General features: G+C 33.0%; 1 protein-coding gene across 1 annotated transcript; it reads right to left on the reverse strand.

Annotated features, from left to right (window-relative positions):
* Positions 1-7,374: 7,374 nt before the first annotated feature.
* LOC144573092 (F-box/LRR-repeat protein At4g14103-like) lies at positions 7,375-10,082 on the reverse strand. Its single transcript, XM_078322781.1, has 4 exons — positions 9,153-10,082; positions 8,611-8,769; positions 8,036-8,164; positions 7,375-7,659 (listed from the first exon to the last, which is right to left on the reverse strand). Exons 1-4 carry the CDS (start codon positions 10,080-10,082, stop codon positions 7,375-7,377), a joined length of 1,503 nt encoding a protein of 500 aa, XP_078178907.1.
* Between the last annotated feature and the right edge of the window lie 11,054 nt (positions 10,083-21,136).

The following is a 21,136-nucleotide window of genomic DNA, read 5'->3' on the forward strand; positions in this document are numbered from 1 at the left end:
TTGTGCCACGCTTGCATATCAGCATGCTCATTTGCCATAGCCACAACACTTCTTCGGAGTGCTCCATGAAGAATGTACAAACTCCCATCTTTTTGCCCTTTTATCAATGGCATGCAACCTTATGACATCTTCCATGATCCTTTACCAAAAGTCACAACAAAACCATCGTCATCAAGTTGACCCACCGAGATTAGATTCTTGGTAATTTTGGGTACATGCCTCACATTGCTCAATTTCAATCACCTTCCATTAGCTTGCTCAAGCTCAACATCGCCAATTCCGACAATCTTACATGGTCGGCCATCACCAAGATAGACATTTTCACCATCTACCTCTTGATAATTGACAAAATAAGAACAATCTGAGCATATATGGAATGAGGCACCCGAATCCAACATCCAAACATCCATGTTTGAACTCACACTACAAGCAACGCTTAGTGTCACCGTATCTTCTCTTTCATCGGAAACTATACTCACTTCACCATCATGCTTCTTATACTTTTGCTTGCCTTTCAAGAGAGGACAATCTCTCTTCAAGTGCCCTTCCTTCTTGCATGCCAACAAGAAAATTTTCGGCGTTGAGATTCAACCCTTATACCCAAGGAATTGTTCCTAGTAACCAGCTTTCCCCTTTCACCAACCGTCAATGCCTCACTAGACCCGGTTTCCAATTAGGTTGTTGTCTTCCTAGTTTTCTCATTCAACAATGAAGTAACAACATCACACAATTTGAATTTGTTGCCCATTATGTTCGCAACGGTAGTAACAAGAGCATCTCAACTAGTAGGCAAAGAACTCAAAAGTAATAAGCATAATACCTCTTTATCAAGATTTACCTTCAAGGATTTCAATTGAGCCGCAATTGAGTTGAACTCGCTCACATGCGCTCTCATTTATATGCCATCCTTCATCTTCAAGAGAAATAACCGCTTCATAGCATGCATCTTGTTTACACCTGAAAGCTGCTCATATAATTACTCCAATGTGGTCCAAAACTCATGAGCAATCTTACATTGATAGACATCAAACAAGATCGATGGTGAAATACACGGCCTTATAGCCGCCAAACATTTCCGGTCAAGCAACTCTCATTCATGATCCTCCATGTTCATAGGTTGCGCACTACTACCAATCAATGGTAAATCCAACTCCCTTGACCCCAAGTAATCCTCCATCAATATTTTCCAAATAACCCAATTGCTACCATTCAACTTCTCAAATTCGATAGCCTTCTCCATTCTTCACGTGTAATCACGATACAAGCTCAAATTAAACCAACTCAAGCTTCAATCACTCCTACGCCAAAGCCCAATGTGGTCTGATACCAATTGTTGTGATTAGCCCAAATGAAGAAATATGAAAGTAAAATAAGAAGCCAACACAAACAAGCAATCAAGCATAGAAAATAAAAGAAAGACACAAGATTTTACATGAAAACCCTTGCAGAAAAAATCACGGGAGTACACAGCGCAACTTCACTAGATCAAAGTGTTTTACAAATACAAGGAGATTAACAAGCCAATAGTACTCTTTCTCATACTCTCTTACTATCTCACACACTAATCTATAAGATTCTCAAGTGTATCAGTGGATTGGTATACAAAGAGAGCAAACCCTAGAAAGAGCTTGAAGAAGAAGAGAAGAGAAGAAAATACACGGCTTGACTCTAAATACAGAGACATATCGGCACCACCTTTAATTAAATCAAAACACTATCAGTTTGCTTTGTCACCGATAGCAAAGGCTCAAAGCAGCACCTACTTTGATATTTTGCTGATAGCAAAAGGCACCAAGTGCCATCGGTTTAAATTCAAAACCGATGGGAAAAGGTCAAAGGGTTTGGACCCTTTATTTGTCTTCACTTCAACAAACCCTAAAATAACATTCCGCACTCTCTTTAACCTAGGTCATACAATTAGTACAAACTACAAAGTTTTCTTCTTCTCAAGACTATTTAGAAGATCAATAATTATACAATAAATATTTTGATAATTATATATGATAAAGTCATGCATATATCAACATAAAACTATTAAAGTATATATGTTTTGTATCTCTTATTAGATTTTGTCTCAATTTTGGCGTAAATTGTTAATTTTTTAATCATGACTTTTTTAAATTGCACTGGAGAAACATGTCAAATGAGGAATGCTAGCTATCAGTGTCTCTCTGACGCCTTGTGATCATTCTCGTTTCTTTTCTTTGTTTTCAATTGATGTCCTTTCATGTTTATCCTAATAGGTGATAAGCTGGAAGCAAAGCTTGTTGAAATTAATATTTTTTCTTAATTGATCAATTAGTCAAATATTTGAGTGAATGTATTTATAATTTCAAGATAGTTAAATATTTATAATTTCTAGGGTCATATTGGGATGTGCTTGATAGTTGTGTCATATTTAATGTTATTTATTTTCTTAAATTTGTAAAGTCGCCATATGACCTATAAATAGATATATTATCATCTGTAATATGTATGAGAGATAAAAAAAAATACTAATATAAAAAGAAAAATTTTGCTACCAAAAAAACTTTGTTAGAAATATAATATTAATATTGATTGAGGGAAGACAAGTTCATCAACACAAATTCTGTAAGTTTTCTATTCAAAACTATCTCTCTCTCTCTCTTACTATTACAAAAATACTCTAGAATGCATACGTAGACTTAAAATTATATTTAGCCTTCCCGACAACCACACACTAAATGACTATTACATCCACTTTTTCCTTGGAACTGCATAGAATACCAAATTTCAAATTAGACATTTAGAAGACCCAAGAAACTTTATACCTCTCTTCATTACTTATTATGTTGACCATAAATAATTCTAATAATTAAGTTTATAATTTAACAACATCCCTTAAACTTAATTTCTTTTCCATCCTTCAAGCTAAGAAGATTCTTGAAATTTCAAAGATATTAAGTTTAAGGGATGTTGTTAAATTATAAACTTAATTATTAGAAGGGGAATTTAGTTCTATGCCACTCCAAAATGCTGAATTTAGAAAAATGTCATCCCAAAATTTCGGTTCTGTTAAATGCCACCCCAAATCTCATTTATTAAGAAAAATACCACAATTAACATATTATTATACATTTGTAATAAAAAATAAACATAATATGTTGTATTTTGAGTAGTATATTCATATATTCCAAAAATACCCTCAATCCCTAACCCTTTCCTTTCCTTAATGGGTCCGATCAGAAATTCGTCTCCTCTCTTCGTCTCCTAGTCGCAAGTCATAAAAACCCTTTCCTTTCCTTAATAGAATTTTCTTTACTGTCCCGTAAACATCTTGCTATATAATTTTTTATCTTTTTGTTTCTGTGAACACAGAGCTTGAATTTGGATCAATAAACCTCATATTTTTATCTTTAGTAAGAGTAAACAATAGTAAAGAGTAAAGAAATATCAGGTTTATTGAATTTGGGGAAATAAAAGAAACGAACTATAACCACCATGCAAAGGATCGATCAAGAACAAGCAGTACAAACAAAATCCATCTTCTATGTTAGCTGCAGCTAGCTTATACTTAATTTCTTTTGTAATATAATTTGGAGATATATCGTACTTGCTTGATGCAAGTAATTTGAAGCTCTGATTCGCTAACTTGAGAGGAAGGCGGAGTGGAGAGGACGGTGGAGAGGAGGCGGGCCGAAGGTGGAGGCGAACGGAGAGGAGGCGAGCAGAGGGTTTAGGGTTGGCGTTAATTTTGAATTCTGTTCATAGCTTCATCAGGCGTTCTATTCATCTAACCTTCATCTGGCGTTAATTTTAAAATCGCGTTTCTAAGGAGAAAAAGAAATTTGAATCAAGGTTATTTTGGTAACTTCAGTTATTATGTAAATTGTTAATCTAAAATTATACATTAATATGGTATTTGCGGCATTTTTCTTAATAAATGAGATTTGGGGTGGCATTTAACAAAATCATAATTTTAATTAGGGTGACATTTTTCTAAATTCGACATTTTAGCAAGGAACCAATTAATTTCTCCTTATTAGAATTATCTATGGTCAACATAATAAGTTATGAAGAGATTCCTAGAAGATTTTTGGGTCTTCTAAATGTCTTTTGGGACTTCAAATCTGAAATTCGGAATTCATGTAGTGCTCATGAAAGTGAGCGCAATGGTGATTTAGTGTGTTGTTGGGAAGCTTAAAGGTTATCTTAAGTCTATATATGCTTGTAGAGTCTTGAATAGAAAAATTACATAATTTGTATTGAACTAATCTCTCTTCCCTTCACTAAAATTTATATTTGTTTTTGAGAAAACACTAAAATTTATATTATTTCTAAGAAAAGCTGATATATATAAATATTCCATCTATTGTCCTGGTTCTCATGTTATTCATCTTTTTTCGTGTGATAGTAATGATAATACTTAGAAGAAGAAAACGCCAGTAAGTTAATTGCTATATTAATATATCCACTATCCGCTCTCATTTAGTTGGGAGCTTAATATACTTAGATATTAATTTCTGAGATAAAACTTAATTCGTAGCTAAAATAAATTAATTATAACATTTTTATTCTCAATTCCCAGTGTTTCTCAAAATAAGGACAGTCACCAGGCATGGGTGATCATGAAATTAGCATTATAATTTCCAGCACAGGAACTGAGCTAGTGAGCTTGTTCTAAAATATCATCAGGCGAAACATTTGCATATACAAGAGAAAGTTGTGCATCGGCAAGCAAAAATCAGTACAAGTGCATAAGTAAGATTCCAAAGAAATCCTCTCAGGATATAAATGTAATACATAATCCCTCCAGGACATACTTTGAAAAGTTAAAAAAAAAAAAAAAAATACCACCGATGTATTATAAGTAGTTGCATAAGATGATAGCAAGGTTAATATAAAAATTTTGAGTTCAAACTTTAATGGAACGTAACACATTGCACAGATCTTTTAACAAAAGTGTTGTAATACCGATTCGGCGATTCCGTTCATTGACACCATTCGATTTACAGAACTTATAATACAAATGGGCCGACTAACTTTTAAATTATGGGCCTATGTTTCTATGGCTTGGCCCAGATCTTTATCGGTTGACTAAGAGCATCTACATCCCTGAAACTCTTTGAGTTTCTAATCTGATGTGGCAGTTTCTAAACCAGTTTCAGGGATGCAGATGAGTTTCTTATTTAGCAACTTTTCTCCCAAATTTCTTAATAAGAAACCGTTTATAAACTCTGACGTGGCCAAATAATTCGCTGAAATTCTTTTCTCTTGTAATTTATTTGCTGATGTGGCAATTAAGAAACTCTAATTTTGAGTTTCAGAGATGTGAGGGTTTATAAACTTTCAGAGATAAAGTTTCTAAAAATTAGTTTACAGTTATTTAGAAACTCCAAGAGTTTCAGGGATGTAGATGCTCTAAGTCGTTATGGGTCAAACGCCACTGTCTGTAAGAAGCCTTTTTGAAATGGATAGTCTTGACAACATTATTTTTCAAATGTTTTTCTTCAAATTGATAGTCTTGACTACATTAATTTTCAAATGTTTTAGGAACGGGAGGTTCATTGATCTTGGTGTAATACAGTTCTCTTCTTCAAAAAGATAAGTACCGGTAAGCTGCAATGACATCTTCTCTATTGACGTATATGTGAAAATTGAATCAGGCAAGTTGAAAAATTTGCAATTTCAATATCGATCAATAATACGCGGGGTCTACACATGACTGCATACCAAAGAAATTCAAATACAATAATATGAGTGTTCCTCTCTTTAACCCACCATTTCAGTTTGAATTTATCCAGGATAAGTTTTCTCAATGGAAAAGGACACCGGCAAGGAATCTTAGAAACTTACCTTCGCATTTTCGGAACTCTTCTTCTTTTAGATTATCAAGTGGTTCTTTATGTCATCAAAGATGAGAACAGACAAAGCAACTCAAACCTTTATCCATCGCTTGAATAATATGCATGTGCACATAGCCTCTTCGGTAGGTAAAAAAGATAGGATGTGGGTAGAAGCAGGTGATCAGGCAACTCACTAATTATGTCTCTGGCGAAATCTCTATCCTCCATTTCACAAGTCATGAAAAGGTCTACCAAACACCTTATATGTAGGATCCTCAGATGTAAGGAAACCACAAATTATCTCAGACTATTATACAACTAGGAAAGAAAAAGTACCACTTAAAGTATAAACAATAGACCAAACTAAATCTAGCAAATTTTCTGTTCGGCTGGGGGGAATTATATGGATGGTGCAAATCAGGAATTCAACCCTAAATTAATAACAATGAACGAGTGATTGCTTCTAGCACAGCTTGTTAGGATATAAACTATGAGAAAGAAGGGTAAAAGATCTGAAGCAACCATATCACGATGGAAAAATATATGCAATCAATCATTCAGCCTTTACAGAGACCATTTCCCAAACATCTTACGTGCATGATATATATCTTACGTGCATGAAGCCTTTACCAGTACGTTTAAAAAAATTGGATTCTATAATAATCATTGGTTCTAAAATGAGAAGTCTTGATCTTTTAAATCTATCCGATCGATATACCCAACAAACATATTAAACTTCGTTTAGGTCAGCAGGGTCTGACTTAAAAACGTTACTTATTTTATTGAAGAAAGTAGTGCTTCTAACTTTGCATATTTTATGGTTTTCTTTCTACACTCATCTTTTCCCTCTTCGACATTTTGTATTGGCGCAATCAAACTTTGGGTCCTTATATTACGATTTTTGTATTCATAGCATTAAAAAATAAAAATAAAATAAGTTCCTAACATCATATTTGTAAAGTGTCCAAATCTAAGAAAATCAGTTATGTAGGGTGCGTACAAAAACATGCATCAAGTTCTACATTGGTGAGAAGGAACTTATTGAGATGAAATACAAATCGAACATTATATATGGTCAGCCAATACAGACAAAAATGTGAGGCCATGCAAGCAAAATTCACAGAGAAAATGGCCAGAAAGTGCCAACTAATGCAGAAGCCAGAAGGAGGTAGAGAATCTGACCAAAGACAAACAGGAACCCTAAAAAATCCAGGTTGATCTGAAAAATAATTTTTAGAAGAATATACAGTTGTGTTCAGAACTTCAGATTATGTACCCAGGGAGTACTGGACTTCCATCCGTATCGATCAGTTCCGTTTTTTTATTTAGCATTTATGCTTATATTGGTGCATTTTCTGAAGAACTGAGGGGAAAACAAAGCTTAATGCAGTCCTAACGCCATGTTTCACCCTAAAAAATTAAAACTAATAAAGCACTATCCTGGTACCATTTTTTTTTTTTTTTTTTTTTTTTTTGCGGAAAAAAGGCCCTTAGCCCGATACAATAGCAGTTACCTGATTACAAAGAGATCAAATTCTGAAAATCTAAAGAACCACATACACCAAAATCAATCTTTATAAATAGGAAATGTAAATCCCACGTTATGCCATCCTTCGTTCCTGCCCTGTTTTGCTAGAAGATCAGCCAAATCGTTTTGGGATCTGTTTATGCGCTGGCACTTAAAGTCCTGATTTTCCTTGAACAACCTCCATATTTTGAATAATTCAAAAAAGGCCCCCTGGTCTTCATTTTGGGGTGGTTCGAGTTTAGCAGCAACTGAGGCTATTGTGAGGTTGTCAGATAGGTTTAGACATCTAGGTGATTTCTTTTGCCAGAACGAATTGTAGGGAACCTGCTTATCAATCTTCCATAGTAAATTGTCATTCTTTTCTATATATTTGGTAAAAGAGCTGACTAATAAGACTATTTAGTATTTTAGAAAGTTTCTCATTGGCCTGAAAAAGTAGAGACGGATAATTCATTTTTTGATTAGCTATCGAAATCAACATATTGAAATCCAACATCAAATCAAAACAAGGTAAAACTAACACATATTAAGTGTGCACTAAACACAGCCCAAGACAAAAGATAATATCGAGAATAAAACTAACAACACATACTGAGCATCGATCTAATAAGGACTAGTTAGTCAAACATGTCAAACATGTCAAACAATGTGATAGAAAGTGACAATCTTACAAGATAATAATCTCTGTTAGTGTGCACACATACTTATCAAATTTTAAAACCTTCTCCGAAGACAACTTAACATTCTTCCCTGGACATTCTCTCTTCACTGCTTCAAGGTATTCATGTTGGAATGATATATCTCCTTCTTCAGCAGCATCATCACTCGGCTTTGGTGGTGAAAAATTAACAGTTTACTAATCAGATGGCAGATAACAGTAACCGATCGAAGGTCTAGCTTGGGTTTACATGAAACAGAGTGCTTCGCTCCATTCATTTTGTATTTTACAATGGCATGGGGTATAATAATTTTTTTCTCAATGCTACTTTCGCCTTGACTGGTTTTAGAATGTTGTGGTAGTGAGTCAGAGCCTTAATACCCTATCTAAGCTAGTTAATACATAACATCCTGACCCTCACGAAATCAGAAGGCAACAACAATAAAAATAACAAAAAAGACAACAAAATTACTATAATTGTTTGGTACCACGTTGTTAATTGTTAAAGTCATATAGTTATGGTACTGAAACCAAACCATCTAACCAGATTGAACTAGTCATCTTTACGAATTTACTAGAGAGGGAGAGAGAGGGGGAGAGAGAGAGAGAGAGAGTACATCACGAAAGAGGCACAAAGTGAGGTCCTTTAGATTGGATGAATGTTTGAGGATGCAGGCCGCTAAATCCCAGTCAAAATTGACATCTATATCTCCAATATACAAGCTCTTTAAGTTTTTTAAGGTCGGACACTTTGGAATATCTTCTTGTAGCAAATTCTACATAGTTTAAAAGAAAAGATTATTTGAAGGGGGGTATGGACTTAAGATTGCACAAATTATTCAATAAAACAAACTGCTACTTTAATAAAGCTTTTTATCAATCCTGGCATCAAATTAAAAAGAAATTACTTCTCAGATATGGGGCCTTAAAGATATTTCCTAAAGATAGCATTTTTGAAGAATCCAACCTGATTCAATCATTAGTTTTGCCTGCCTTTACCATTCTACAAAATTGCTCAAAAACATTCATAGAAGAATAGGTTATTTATGTAACTTCCTTTATCTTTTTCTTATTGACTAACTAATTGATCAATTAATACGGATTTTCTATTATTTTTAATAATTAGTTACTTATTAATTCATAGAAAAATGGGGAATACCATAACGTCAGGACAACTTGTATCTAGCTTCAGACTTGTGACATTTGAAAGGCCACCAAGAAGCCTCAAGTCATGATTCAAGGAATCAGATAAATCAATCTCTTCAAAAGAGATATCAGCTGTGACAAGAGATGACATATTCTTCAAAGTAATTCCACCTGTATTTATAGATTTAATGCTCAGAGACACAACTTCTGGGCAAGAAATTTCCATTGGCACATCAAAAACGCAATACTTTACTACCAACTTCTTGAGCACATTAGAGGAAATCATATTCACTTCCAAACAACAATATTTCAAAACTAACTCTTCAAGAACAGGACACCCCGACATAAACATTATCATTATGTCATCATTCAATTGCTGATCACCAAGCTGCAGCTTTTTCAGGAAAGGGAGGTTCATTGATCTTGGTGAAATAGATTTCTCTTCATCAATCCAAATAGTATTGTTAAGCCGCAATGACATCTCCTCTATTGTGTCGAGCCGCAATGACATCTCCTCTATTGAGGTGCATGTGAAAATTGAATCAGGCACATTGAAAATTTTGGAGGTTCTAATATTGATCGATAATACGCGGGGTCTGCACATGACTACATGGCAAAGATATTTAAATACATAAAGATAAGTTCCCGTGTCTGTACCCCACCATTTCAGTTGAAATTTATCCAGGGGTAAGTTTTCTCGATGGAAAAGGACGCCTCTAAAGAATCTTAAAAACTTAAGTTCACTTTTTAAGAACTCTTCTTCTGTTAGATTAGTAGTTGGAGTTTTATGGTCGTCAAAGAGGAGAACAGGCAAAGAAACCCAAACCTTCATCCATCGCTTAGACAATATAGAAGTGCGCACAGCCTCTTCGGTAGGTAAAAGAGATAGGATGTGAGTAGAAAGCAGGTCATCAGGCAACTCACTAATTCTGTCTCTGGCCATATCTCTACCCTCAATTTCACAAGTCATGAAAAAGTCTACCAAATACCTTACATGCACAATCTCTGTATTCAAATGTAATAAAACCATAAACCATTAGATAAGTTATCTCGGACTAATACAAAAGTAGGAAAGAATAGACCAAACTAAATCTAGCAAATTTTCTTTTCCGATAGGGGGGATTATATCAATGGTACAAACCAGGGATTTAATCCTAAATTAAGAACAATAAACAAGTGATTACTTCTAGCACAATCAGTAATACAAGAGCTAAACCCCCAATTAAAATAGCGATACTTCCAATTAAACCTAACATTGTTCTAAAATAAAATAGAGATAGTCTAATTAATGCACTAAATACAACATATAAATATAGTGATAGTCTAATTAAAATATATTTCTTTTCTTAGAAGCTTTTTTTAATTGATTGATCCTCAATAGATTAACAATATTATATTTAAAAATAATAATTAACGGATGCAAATTATATTTATTTCTTTTGCTCGCTTGAAGTTTCAATTTGCATTCATTGGTATTAATGTTTCTTGTTGTATTGATAAAAACTATTGTTACCTTTTAAAAAGTTCTAATTAATGGATACAATATTGATTGGTTTCTATATATTTTGATTATTGAATGCTCCAATTTACTGATATTATGTAAAATATTATGATTGATGTTACGTTAAGATGATTTTTTTAACATTCACTCTTAAATTTGCTATGTAGATATTGTATATATAATAAATTAAATCCAAACAGAGATTAATGCTCAGTATAGACTTACAGTCTATACATTTATGTTTGTCACAAATTTGCGGGACAAATTATCGCAGATCAAATGTCGATTCATCTATGTTGGATTAGAATTTAACGGTCGTAAATAAAGTATACTTGATGGGGCCTTACTATAATAAATGAATTCATTTTTGTTTAATTCTTCTCATCGTAGTTTAGGTAGATAATTATGTTAAAAAAAAATTGAGGTCAATACATCATCCATTGCCCTTCCATTTCCATTTGTCCATTTCAAATTGAACGGATACAGACTTTTCATTTTGATGGTGGAGCAAACAATCATGATATTATGATGTGCCAAATTTTATATTTCTGGTACCATAAACATAATTGTATTATTTACCAAAAAAAAATTGGAACTTTTGGAGATTTAATCACGAAGATGTACCAAAATTTTCCACATTGTTAAGATGAGTGAGTCTATGGTACTATGCATATTACAATTTGGCACCGTGTTACGGCTCTATATTCGAGTTTTCAAATCCTAACGGTCGATCCGAACCGTTCATCTTGTTCTCCATATTAATATGTGTTTGGAGACCAAATTTTACATTTTTTGAAATTTTTTTACCATTTTTTTAGATTTATTGAAAATCACTGTTTTTGGATGGTCCAGAATTTTCACAAATATATTTTATGATTTTCTAGACTCTCAGATATATTGTATGAATTTTCACGGCATTCAAAGAATTTTCTGTGAATTTTCTGAGTGTTCAGATAATTTATATGAATTTTCAATGTCTCTAGATATTAATATCTGAGAATTTATCTAGACATTCTTTGATATTTATTTGAATATTTAAAAACTGAAAGGCATATATGTGACTTTTACAGATTTTGAGGGCTTCTGTACAAAATTCTAACGTTATAGATTTTTGGATTTTTAGAATTAAATTAGGCAAAATTCTAATTTATAATGGACTGTTTATGGATTCAGAAAATCGCCAGTGCCTTTGGCGAAAATATGTAGGGCGGTGCTCCCTATTACTACTTTCTCGAGGGGTTTTCTACAAAGATGACTTCTGCCGGGGTTTTCTTTCTCTTTGGGCTGTGTTTTATTTCTTTGATCCTCGGCCACTTTTCTTTGGTCGGGCTTTTATCAGTTTACCTGAATAAAGCTTAATGGGCTTTCATCAGTTTTATTTCTTTGATCCTCTATTCCTTCTTCAATAATTTTTTTTGGAGCAATCAGATTACCAATTAATTAATGATCGTAATTATCCCAAGAAATTTAAAGAAAATATTTTCCTCTCTATTAAACGACCTCCTATTCAAAGAAACATTGACCTTGTAGAATACCTCCACTGTAAAATCTGTCTCCAGTGTTCAGTCTTGATCTCTCAAGAAATTCAAGAGAAGTTGATTTTCCCTCTCTTCCTCTCTCTCTCTCTCGCCTTCTATTACACAACCTCCTCCTATAGTCCTTTGCACCAACCTCAACTATGAGCAGAGACAAACAATCGGCCAAGAGTGATGGATTATGTAGCACAGACGAAATGATGTATCAAATTAACTTACATGACCAGAATCAGTTAGAACAACAAGGGAACAACCCAGCTCAACCGTTTGAGGCACCACAGCCAGCTCAACCGCCTGTGGTCCCATTTGTACCACCTGAAGGGCTGGAGTTGTTACCTCTACCATCTAAAATGCAGGACTTCTTACCAACATCACCTGAAGAGCCAGAGAATCAAGTGCTGAACATCCCACAGCTACCAGCTCAACTGGCTGAGGTCATGACAAGGTAAATTCATAAACATATTTCCCTTATAATTAAAATTTAACTGGACTTCTACATTGTGTTTAATCAAGCTGTTGGAAACAATTTCAACCAAACATGAACAAATTGAGGCTGGTCTTAGCTTGTATATCATTTTTGAAGTGATGGATCAGTTAGGAAAGTTAAAATTATTTAAATTGCTCTCCAGTGGGAACAATGACAGGAACAGTGACGGGAACAATGACGGGAACACTGATGGGAACAATGACGGGAACAATGACGGAAACAATGGCGAGAACAATGACGGGAACAATGACGGGAACAATGACGGGAATAATGACGGGAACAATGACGGGGGAGCGATCCCACACATCCGAACAAGGGCAGAAAGCGTTGCGAGCTATAAGAGAAAGAGGGAAAGATGAAATTTCGGAAGAAAAGTCAGGGTAAGTTCTTGGTTTTTTTTCTCTTCTCTTCTTTTGGACTTCATTCATGTCAATATGCTAAAAGTAATTGTATCTAATTTTTTACAGTACCAGAAAAGAAAGGAAGTGGCTGATAGCCAGCCGCGAAAAGGGGGACGTTTTGTTAAAAAATCAGAGGTGGAGCCCAGCCACAACAATAATCTCAGTCTGTCAGAAGACTCAGAATCAGATTCTGCCTCAGGGTCAGGAGATTCGCCACATGGGAATTAGAAGCTCATGACGCAGGATGGTGGGGACCGAAGTGATGCAGGAGGAGGAGATGATCATGCGCCGGGGCAATGACCCTAGCTAAATAGTAGATCATTCAAATTTAGTGATGTTAAACAATGTTAGCATTCTGCTTTTCAATGTATATTACATTTAATTGGCAATACAGATAGAAGATGCTTTTATAATAGTTCTCTTTAATATCAAGATATATAGGCAAGTTAATTGTCAGCTACTACTAACATATGACTAAACTGCATGCTTTACTGAATTCATATCAGAAGCTTACCTCGTCATTGAATAACAATAAATTTGTATTGGACCACTAATCAAAAAAATTGGTAAACCTTTGTATTGCTTATATCATCAAAATGCTTATCTCAGACATCAACTGCCTCTTCATATATTGTCACCGTTCACATTCTAAAGCAATGAAAACAACATCGACATACCTTCAAACTAAAATTCAACTAACACATGCATTGTTTTTATTATGATAGGAGAGCTCATATATTCTCATGTCCTCTCTCTTAATTTGTTTAAGAGATAATATATTGTATTGCTCGGTAGGTTTTTCTACATGATTAACAGTAATGGTTTTTATTACATAATTTTTATAGTTTAAAAAAAACATTTATGTCTAAAAATATCTGAATGTATGATTTTAATTATATAAAAATGTCATTATAATTCTGAAATAAATATTATTTCTTTTTCAAAGCAAAGTCGAGAAACAATCCTAGTACATGCATGTTAATGTATATATCAAAATTATATGCTATTAAGTAGATTTTCAATTTTAATTGTACTTCTGGCAGTAATCAAACCTATTAATTAAATTGTAATATATATATCATGTTAAGAACAATGAATTCTCTGAATTTTAATTTTACACACGGCAAATGTCAAAATGCTCAAGTTACATATATAATTGTTAAAGAATTTAATTACCATTCGAGTAAAACTAGGGTGTTGTTAAGCTCCCCAAGGTGACTCCAAAATATAATACATCAGTTTCAAGCCGTTGAAATCCATCTACTTCACAAGTGATTAATTTACATTCAAATATTTTAAGTTTTCGAATTATTTTAGTATAAAATCAATCGGTCAAAATTAGAAAGTTTATAAATTAATTTTAGTGCATTCATAAAATTAATTTGAAATTCTAAAAACTTTACATGTAAATTCATCACTCATGAAATAAATTGGTTTTAACGGTTTTGATTTATTGTTTGAAGCTAAATTAGTAGGTTTTGGAGTTTTTTGTTAAAAGTGGTTGCCCATCTGTTTCATTACGAAACCAAAGTAATTGTTCACACAAATAATGCCTTAACTAATTAAAGTTCCAAAAGACAGTAAGAAAGGAAGTTCATATGACAGTAGGTTTTGGAGTTAAACTCACCAAACACTTTAGTGAGCTTAAGAACACCCTATTTCTACTCTTTACATTCATACAAAAGATTAATTTTGAAAAGTCAATTTCCTACCGTAAAATTTGTCAAGCTCTGCTTTCAGCAAAATATCATCAGGCGAAACATTTGCATATACAAGAGAAAGCTGTGGATCGGCAAGCAAAAATCAGTACAAGTGCATAATTAAGATTCTAAAGAAATCCTCTCAGGATATAAATGTAATGCATAATTTCCTCAAGGACATACTTTGAAAAGATAAAAATATTTTCCTACCACCGATGTATTATAAGTAGTTGCATAAGATGTTAGCAAGCTTAGCATAAAAATTTTGAGTTCAAACTTTAAAGGAACGTAACACATTGCACAGATCTTTTAACAAAAGTGTTGTCATATCGATTCGGCGATTCCGTTCATTGACACCATTCGATTTACAGAAGTTACAATACAAATGGGCCAACTAACTTTTAAATTATGGGCCTATGTTTCTATGGTTTGGCCCAGATCTTTATGGGCTGACTAAATCGTTATGGGTCTAACGCCAATGCCTGTAAGAAGCCTTTTTGAAATTGATAGTCTTGAGTCTTGACAACATTATTTTTCAAATGTTTTTCTTCAAACTCTTTCTAGCTCCATTTAACAAAGTGTTACAATCTTCAAGACATATTTGACGATTATATAAAAGTCGCATGAATGGTCATTATTTTATGAGAAGGGTTAAAATGCACTATTGGCTTTGTGCTCCAACCATATTTCACGTCTCTATCTCTGTTTACAAAGTTCAAGCAGTTGATCCGAACAGTTCATCTTATTCTACATATTAAAATGTGCTTAGAGATCAAATTTTATATTTTTTTTGAAATTTTTTTAGATAGGTACAAAATCACTGTTTTTGAATGGTCCAGATGCAGTGATTTTGTACATATCTAAAATAATAGTAAAAAAAAATATAAAAATATAAAATTTGGTCTCTAATCACATTTTAATATGTAGAACAAGATGAACAGTTTAGATCGACTGTTTGAACTTTGTAAACAGAGATAGAGACGTGGAGTATGGTTGGGGCACAAAACCAATGGTGCATTTTAACCCTACTCTTATTTTATATTCGTATATATGAGTGTTTAACTCATCAAATAAATGTTAAAAGAAAGTAGGTAAGTGTTTATACGATTTTTTTTTTACAAGTTACTAATTTTATAATAACAATAAACACTTATTCTGTCAGTTTTTCTCACTATTATATATTTAAATTAGCTCGCTTATGTTAAAGTCAACTAATTAAGTGTTTATTTGTACACATCTGATAAAAAAAATAATAATAATAAGTATTAAATGCATGGAAAAATAGGTATTTAAGTGAACCGGAAATTCGCTGGCAGTAACATTGAATAAAGTAGAACCAAATGGGCCAATGGCCCAAGACCTGTTAACAAATCTAGTGGTCGCATTCCCTGTTCAAATAAGAATAAGAATATATAAAAAAAAATGTTTCCTTAACGTATCAGGTGCATATAGGAATTACTTTTTTTTTGTTAACAATAGCGGTAAGAGTACGGGTAAAAGATATTTTATATCCGTTATTATGTATAACACTTATTAGTAATATAATTATATATATATACATGAAAGTGATGCATGATGTGATATAGTTCTATTCTTGATCTATATATACTTATTTAACGACACTCTCTTGTTCGTTTACTCGGCTAGTATTCAGAGGCGGACGCAAAATTTTTGTTAGAAAGGGATAAAAATCAAACTAAAATAACCTATCGGTTCAAACCTATTAACTAATTAATAGGGTACTAGATAAAAAATAATCAACATAATAAAAATAGTATACCCTTACATAATAAAAAAAATATATCATGTTATATAGTATAAGAAAACAAAAAATTGATCCGGACCCGTAAATTTTTATAAAATTTCTATAAGACAACAAAATAATACCATTAACAGTACTTTTAGACTGGCCTGACGGACTTTCCAATTCTAGGAAAGGGCAAAACAATTTCTAGAGAGGTGTAAAGTGGTACCAGACCCATAGCTGCCCCCTGTAGACGAAATAATAGCAGTAGGGCTGTCAATGGGTACGGTACGGATCGAGTTGAGGCATTTTCACACACATACCCATTAAAATTGACTTTACCCATATCCAAATACTCTACCCATACGGCCATATCCATTAAAAGTTGACCTTACCCTACTTTACTCTTACCCGTTAATATTATCGGGTAACGAAATAATAGCATGTGAATAACAGATAATACTAATATAATAATTAGTTTTATTATATTTTACAAATTAAATATCAAAAACTCATTCATTTTACACATATGTAATTGTATTTCTAATAAAAAATAAAAATAAATGTGCCATCAATTCCAACTAAATTGTTTTTTTATAAAGAAAGAAAAATTAAAAATACAAATATATATTTGGTGGTTTCGAAATTGAGTTGAATATATATTTAGATTTTATAATTATCCTATAAAATAATAGGTACGAAATAGTCATTATCCGTATTTTTATTTATTTAATTAAAAAATATATATTCATAGACATATCCAATAAGTTAATGAAAAAAAAAATTATTCATACCTATCTTATCAAACACAATACGAGTTGAATATATATTTAGCTTTTAATTTGTAATGATCTAAACCTCCAGTCTACTGAAAACTCACAATGGTCTGTATATTTAACTCTAAATTTTAGAAATAAAATGGACATATCTTGCCTTTTTTGAAAATAAATAAATAAACGGTTAAAAAGACATCATTAACACACTAGGATACGGAAATAAAAAAAATGCTTCCACCGACCCGTATAAGATAGGACGATTGAAGGGAACTCATCTGAATATCTGATAAAGGGTTCGCTGGATTTACTAAAGGAACCGAATCCTCTGCCCACCTATGGGCAGGAAAATCCTGCCAACTATTGAGTTTAGCCAATCTCTGCTTGACACGTGGCTACTATCTTTCATCTCATTAATGAGGATTAAAAAAATAACTTTCCAAATTAATTAATTAACGAGAATCTTTCCTCTTTCCTTTGTCTTTTCACCTTCCATTTCAAAATTAATTAAAAAATAACTTTACTGTTTCTTCTTCTCTGTACCTCTCACCGTTGGGGAAAAAAAAATTACATGGAGGCAATCTCTTTTCATGAAGATTTCTTGAGTTAAATACAGTCGCAAAATATTATATTTGTAAGTCATTTTTATATATTTTTTTATATTTTCTTGTTGCATACAAGTCAAATTTCAAAGCCTTTTTTATTATAAAGATTTCAACCACTCAACAATACAGTACCAGTACTTGGACGTTTTTGTCATGTATAAAATAAGATTAGGTTATTAAGTTGAGTGAAATCAATATATCAATTTGTCCTTTGTTATCACCTCAAAATTAGTTAATGTTGTGTGGTTAGAATTTTTTATTGGTATTTTACCAGTAACGTTATTGGTATTTAGTTGCAACTGTTGCAACTTTAATAGCTGACCAAAGCTTCTTGAGATCTAACTCGTTAGTCATTTGAGAGACAAGTCTAACATGCAAATTATTTGAATCATTTAGATGGCATCAGAAAAAAATTTGGACTTGAATTTATGCATTGACGTGGATTCTCCGCATATTATTCAACAAATTGGAACTTCAAGCAAAAACTCATCAAATATACTTAACGAATTGCCAGAATACAGATTGGAAGATGTAATTTAGATGAGGTAAATTTTAATAAATTTTTTATATTTGATGAAAGTATATCATGTAATATCGAAAGTAAGATTTACAATAGACATAATTAATTTGTTTAATAATAATTTACAATGGACATTGATTTTTTTTTTATAATAAGATCTATTAAGACTATTGTTAGATATATCATAGTTCATGGGATACAGTATGCTATGCAGAAATTCAAGTGTGAACTGTGTATGTTTTTTTTTTGTCAAATGTATACTATGTAAATTTAAATTTATACAAAATTGATACTTATAAATACTAAACAACACATTGAATTGGGTTCGTAGGTGATCAAAATCAATATCCTGTAACTTAGAAACACTGGATTTTTTTTTTCAATCCAATTTATTTCGCCTAATATAAATGAAATGCAGAGATTCATAATAATGAGCTCTGAGAGTTGATCATAACATTTTTTTTCAATCTTTCTCAACTTTTTTTTATCTTCACAGCCCCACAGTCGATGCTCATGATAAATGTTCTAATTCATTCGAAGAAACTATCTTGTTGGAGCATGAAACTCCAAAGCTTGGCATGGAGTTTGATGATGTTGAAGCTGCATACGAGTTCTATAACAGATACGGTGCAAAGAAGGGTTTTAGTATAAGATATGACAATATAAGAACAGTTCAGGGTGTGGTGAAATTTCGCAGCTTTTGTTGTTCAAAAGAAGGCTTTCATGGTGTGGATAAGCGGGAGACTAATATTGTCAATCATCGTCCCGAAACAAGAACAGGTTGTCGGGCAACAATGCATATCAGATTGCAAAAGAATGGAAAATTCAAAATCACTAAACTTGATCTAGAGCACAACCACACTTTGGCTAGTCCTGGAAAGACTCATATGCTAAGATCACAGAGAAAACTTGGAAAAGCTCAAAAATCTCTAATAGATCCAGCTGATAAATCTGGTTTGAAAAACCTTGGATGTCTTTCTGTGGATGTGAAAAACTACTTGCGAACTAAGCGGCAAAAAGAAATGGAGAAAGGGGACGTTGCTCCGCTAATGCAATACTTCCATGATAAACAACTAGAGAACAAGTCATTTTATTATACCTTTCAAGTTGATAATGAGGAGCAAATAACTAATATTTTCTGGGCTGATGCTAAGGGAATTGCAGACTATAGCCACTTTGGTGATGTAGTTTGTTTTGATACCACATACAAGATAAACAACTACGGACGCCCTGTTGCTCCCTTATTAGGTATAAATCATCATAAGCAAACAATAATTTTTGCTGTAGCGATTCTTTATGATGAAACAACAGAATCTTTCGAATGGTTGTTTGAATGTTTCTTAAAGGTTATGTCAGGAGTGCATCCGAAAACTATTTTAACCGACCAATGTGCTGCAATGGCAAAGGCAATAGCAAGGGTTCTCCCGAGTACACACCATCGTCTATGCATTTGGCATATCTATCAAAATGCTTGCACTAATCGGCATAATGTATTTTCTGCTACGCGGAGCTTCACCTCTGACTTTAGATCTTGCATTTATGATCTTTTTTTGCTTTTTTTTGTGTGAGGAGTTATTTAACATTTCTATGATATTATAATTTAGATAATTTATTTCTGAAATCAGAGCAGAGTAAAGTGATATACTGATGACAAGAAGTATGGTAACGAAGGCTTTGAAATTTATTTCTGATATTCACCGTCGCCTATCCCATGAACTCACTAACGATGAAGTTCCAGTCTTCACTGGTACGAAATCAGGTTTTGAAATGGAGGAGAAGGCCATTACATATTTACTGGTAAATGGAGAATGAAGCTGTCAGATGGTAAAATAAAGTTTTCAAAGAAGCCCCCCAACTCTCCTTATTTTACGGTTTAGAATAGAAAGGTAGTTAACAGTTTAAACTTTTAGATTTGGTTAATTTATTTAAGTTCTAGTTTTATCACGTAGTTGTAGCTTTTATTTTAACTTTTTTCTCTTCTATTATTTTTACTTTTCCTTCAGAGGAATGTTGAAACCTCTCTGTTAACACAATGAATGTTGAAACCTCTCTGTTAACACAACGCCTACTGGCTTCTATTCAAAAAAAAAGAAAGTTGAACTGACAAAGGAGAGAAAAGATTCTCATTAATTAATTGATTTAGAAAGTTATTTTTTAATACTCATTAATGGGATGAAAGATAGCAGCCACGTGTCAAGTATAGATTGACTAAACTCAATAGTTGGCAGGATTTTCCTGCCCATAGGTGGGCAGAGGATTCGGTTCCTTTACTAAAATTGTCGTTTATCAGCTACAGGTTGAAAAAAATATTATCGTAGGTACTATTCATTTCTTAACTGGAGTCGGGAGGAGTCGGGAGGTCAAATGCATTGTGCTGTTATGGATAAGAAGTTGAGATTTTAAGAACAAAAAACAAAAATATGCAAGAGACAAAATTTGATTTAGTCAACTCAAACGCGTAATTGCCAGGCTAACCCGTGCGATTTTGGTGATGTACTGCTGATTCTTCTAAACTAATATTAAAAAAAAAAAATGTTTGCCTCAAGGATAATAACAGACATCCGTCTAAATAGACCTAGTCAAATAAAATTACTTTTTGAGTGAGTCTATGGTACTATGCATATCACGGGTTGTTACCGTGCTACGGCTCTATATTCGAGTTTTCAAATCGTAACGGTCGATCCGAACCGTTCATCTTGTTCTCCATATTAATATGTGTTTGGAGACCAAA

The sequence above is a fragment of the Carex rostrata genome, chromosome 21 (genome assembly GCF_964058835.1).
Source record: "Carex rostrata chromosome 21, lpCarRost1.2, whole genome shotgun sequence".
Taxonomy (NCBI): Eukaryota; Viridiplantae; Streptophyta; class Magnoliopsida; order Poales; family Cyperaceae; genus Carex; species Carex rostrata.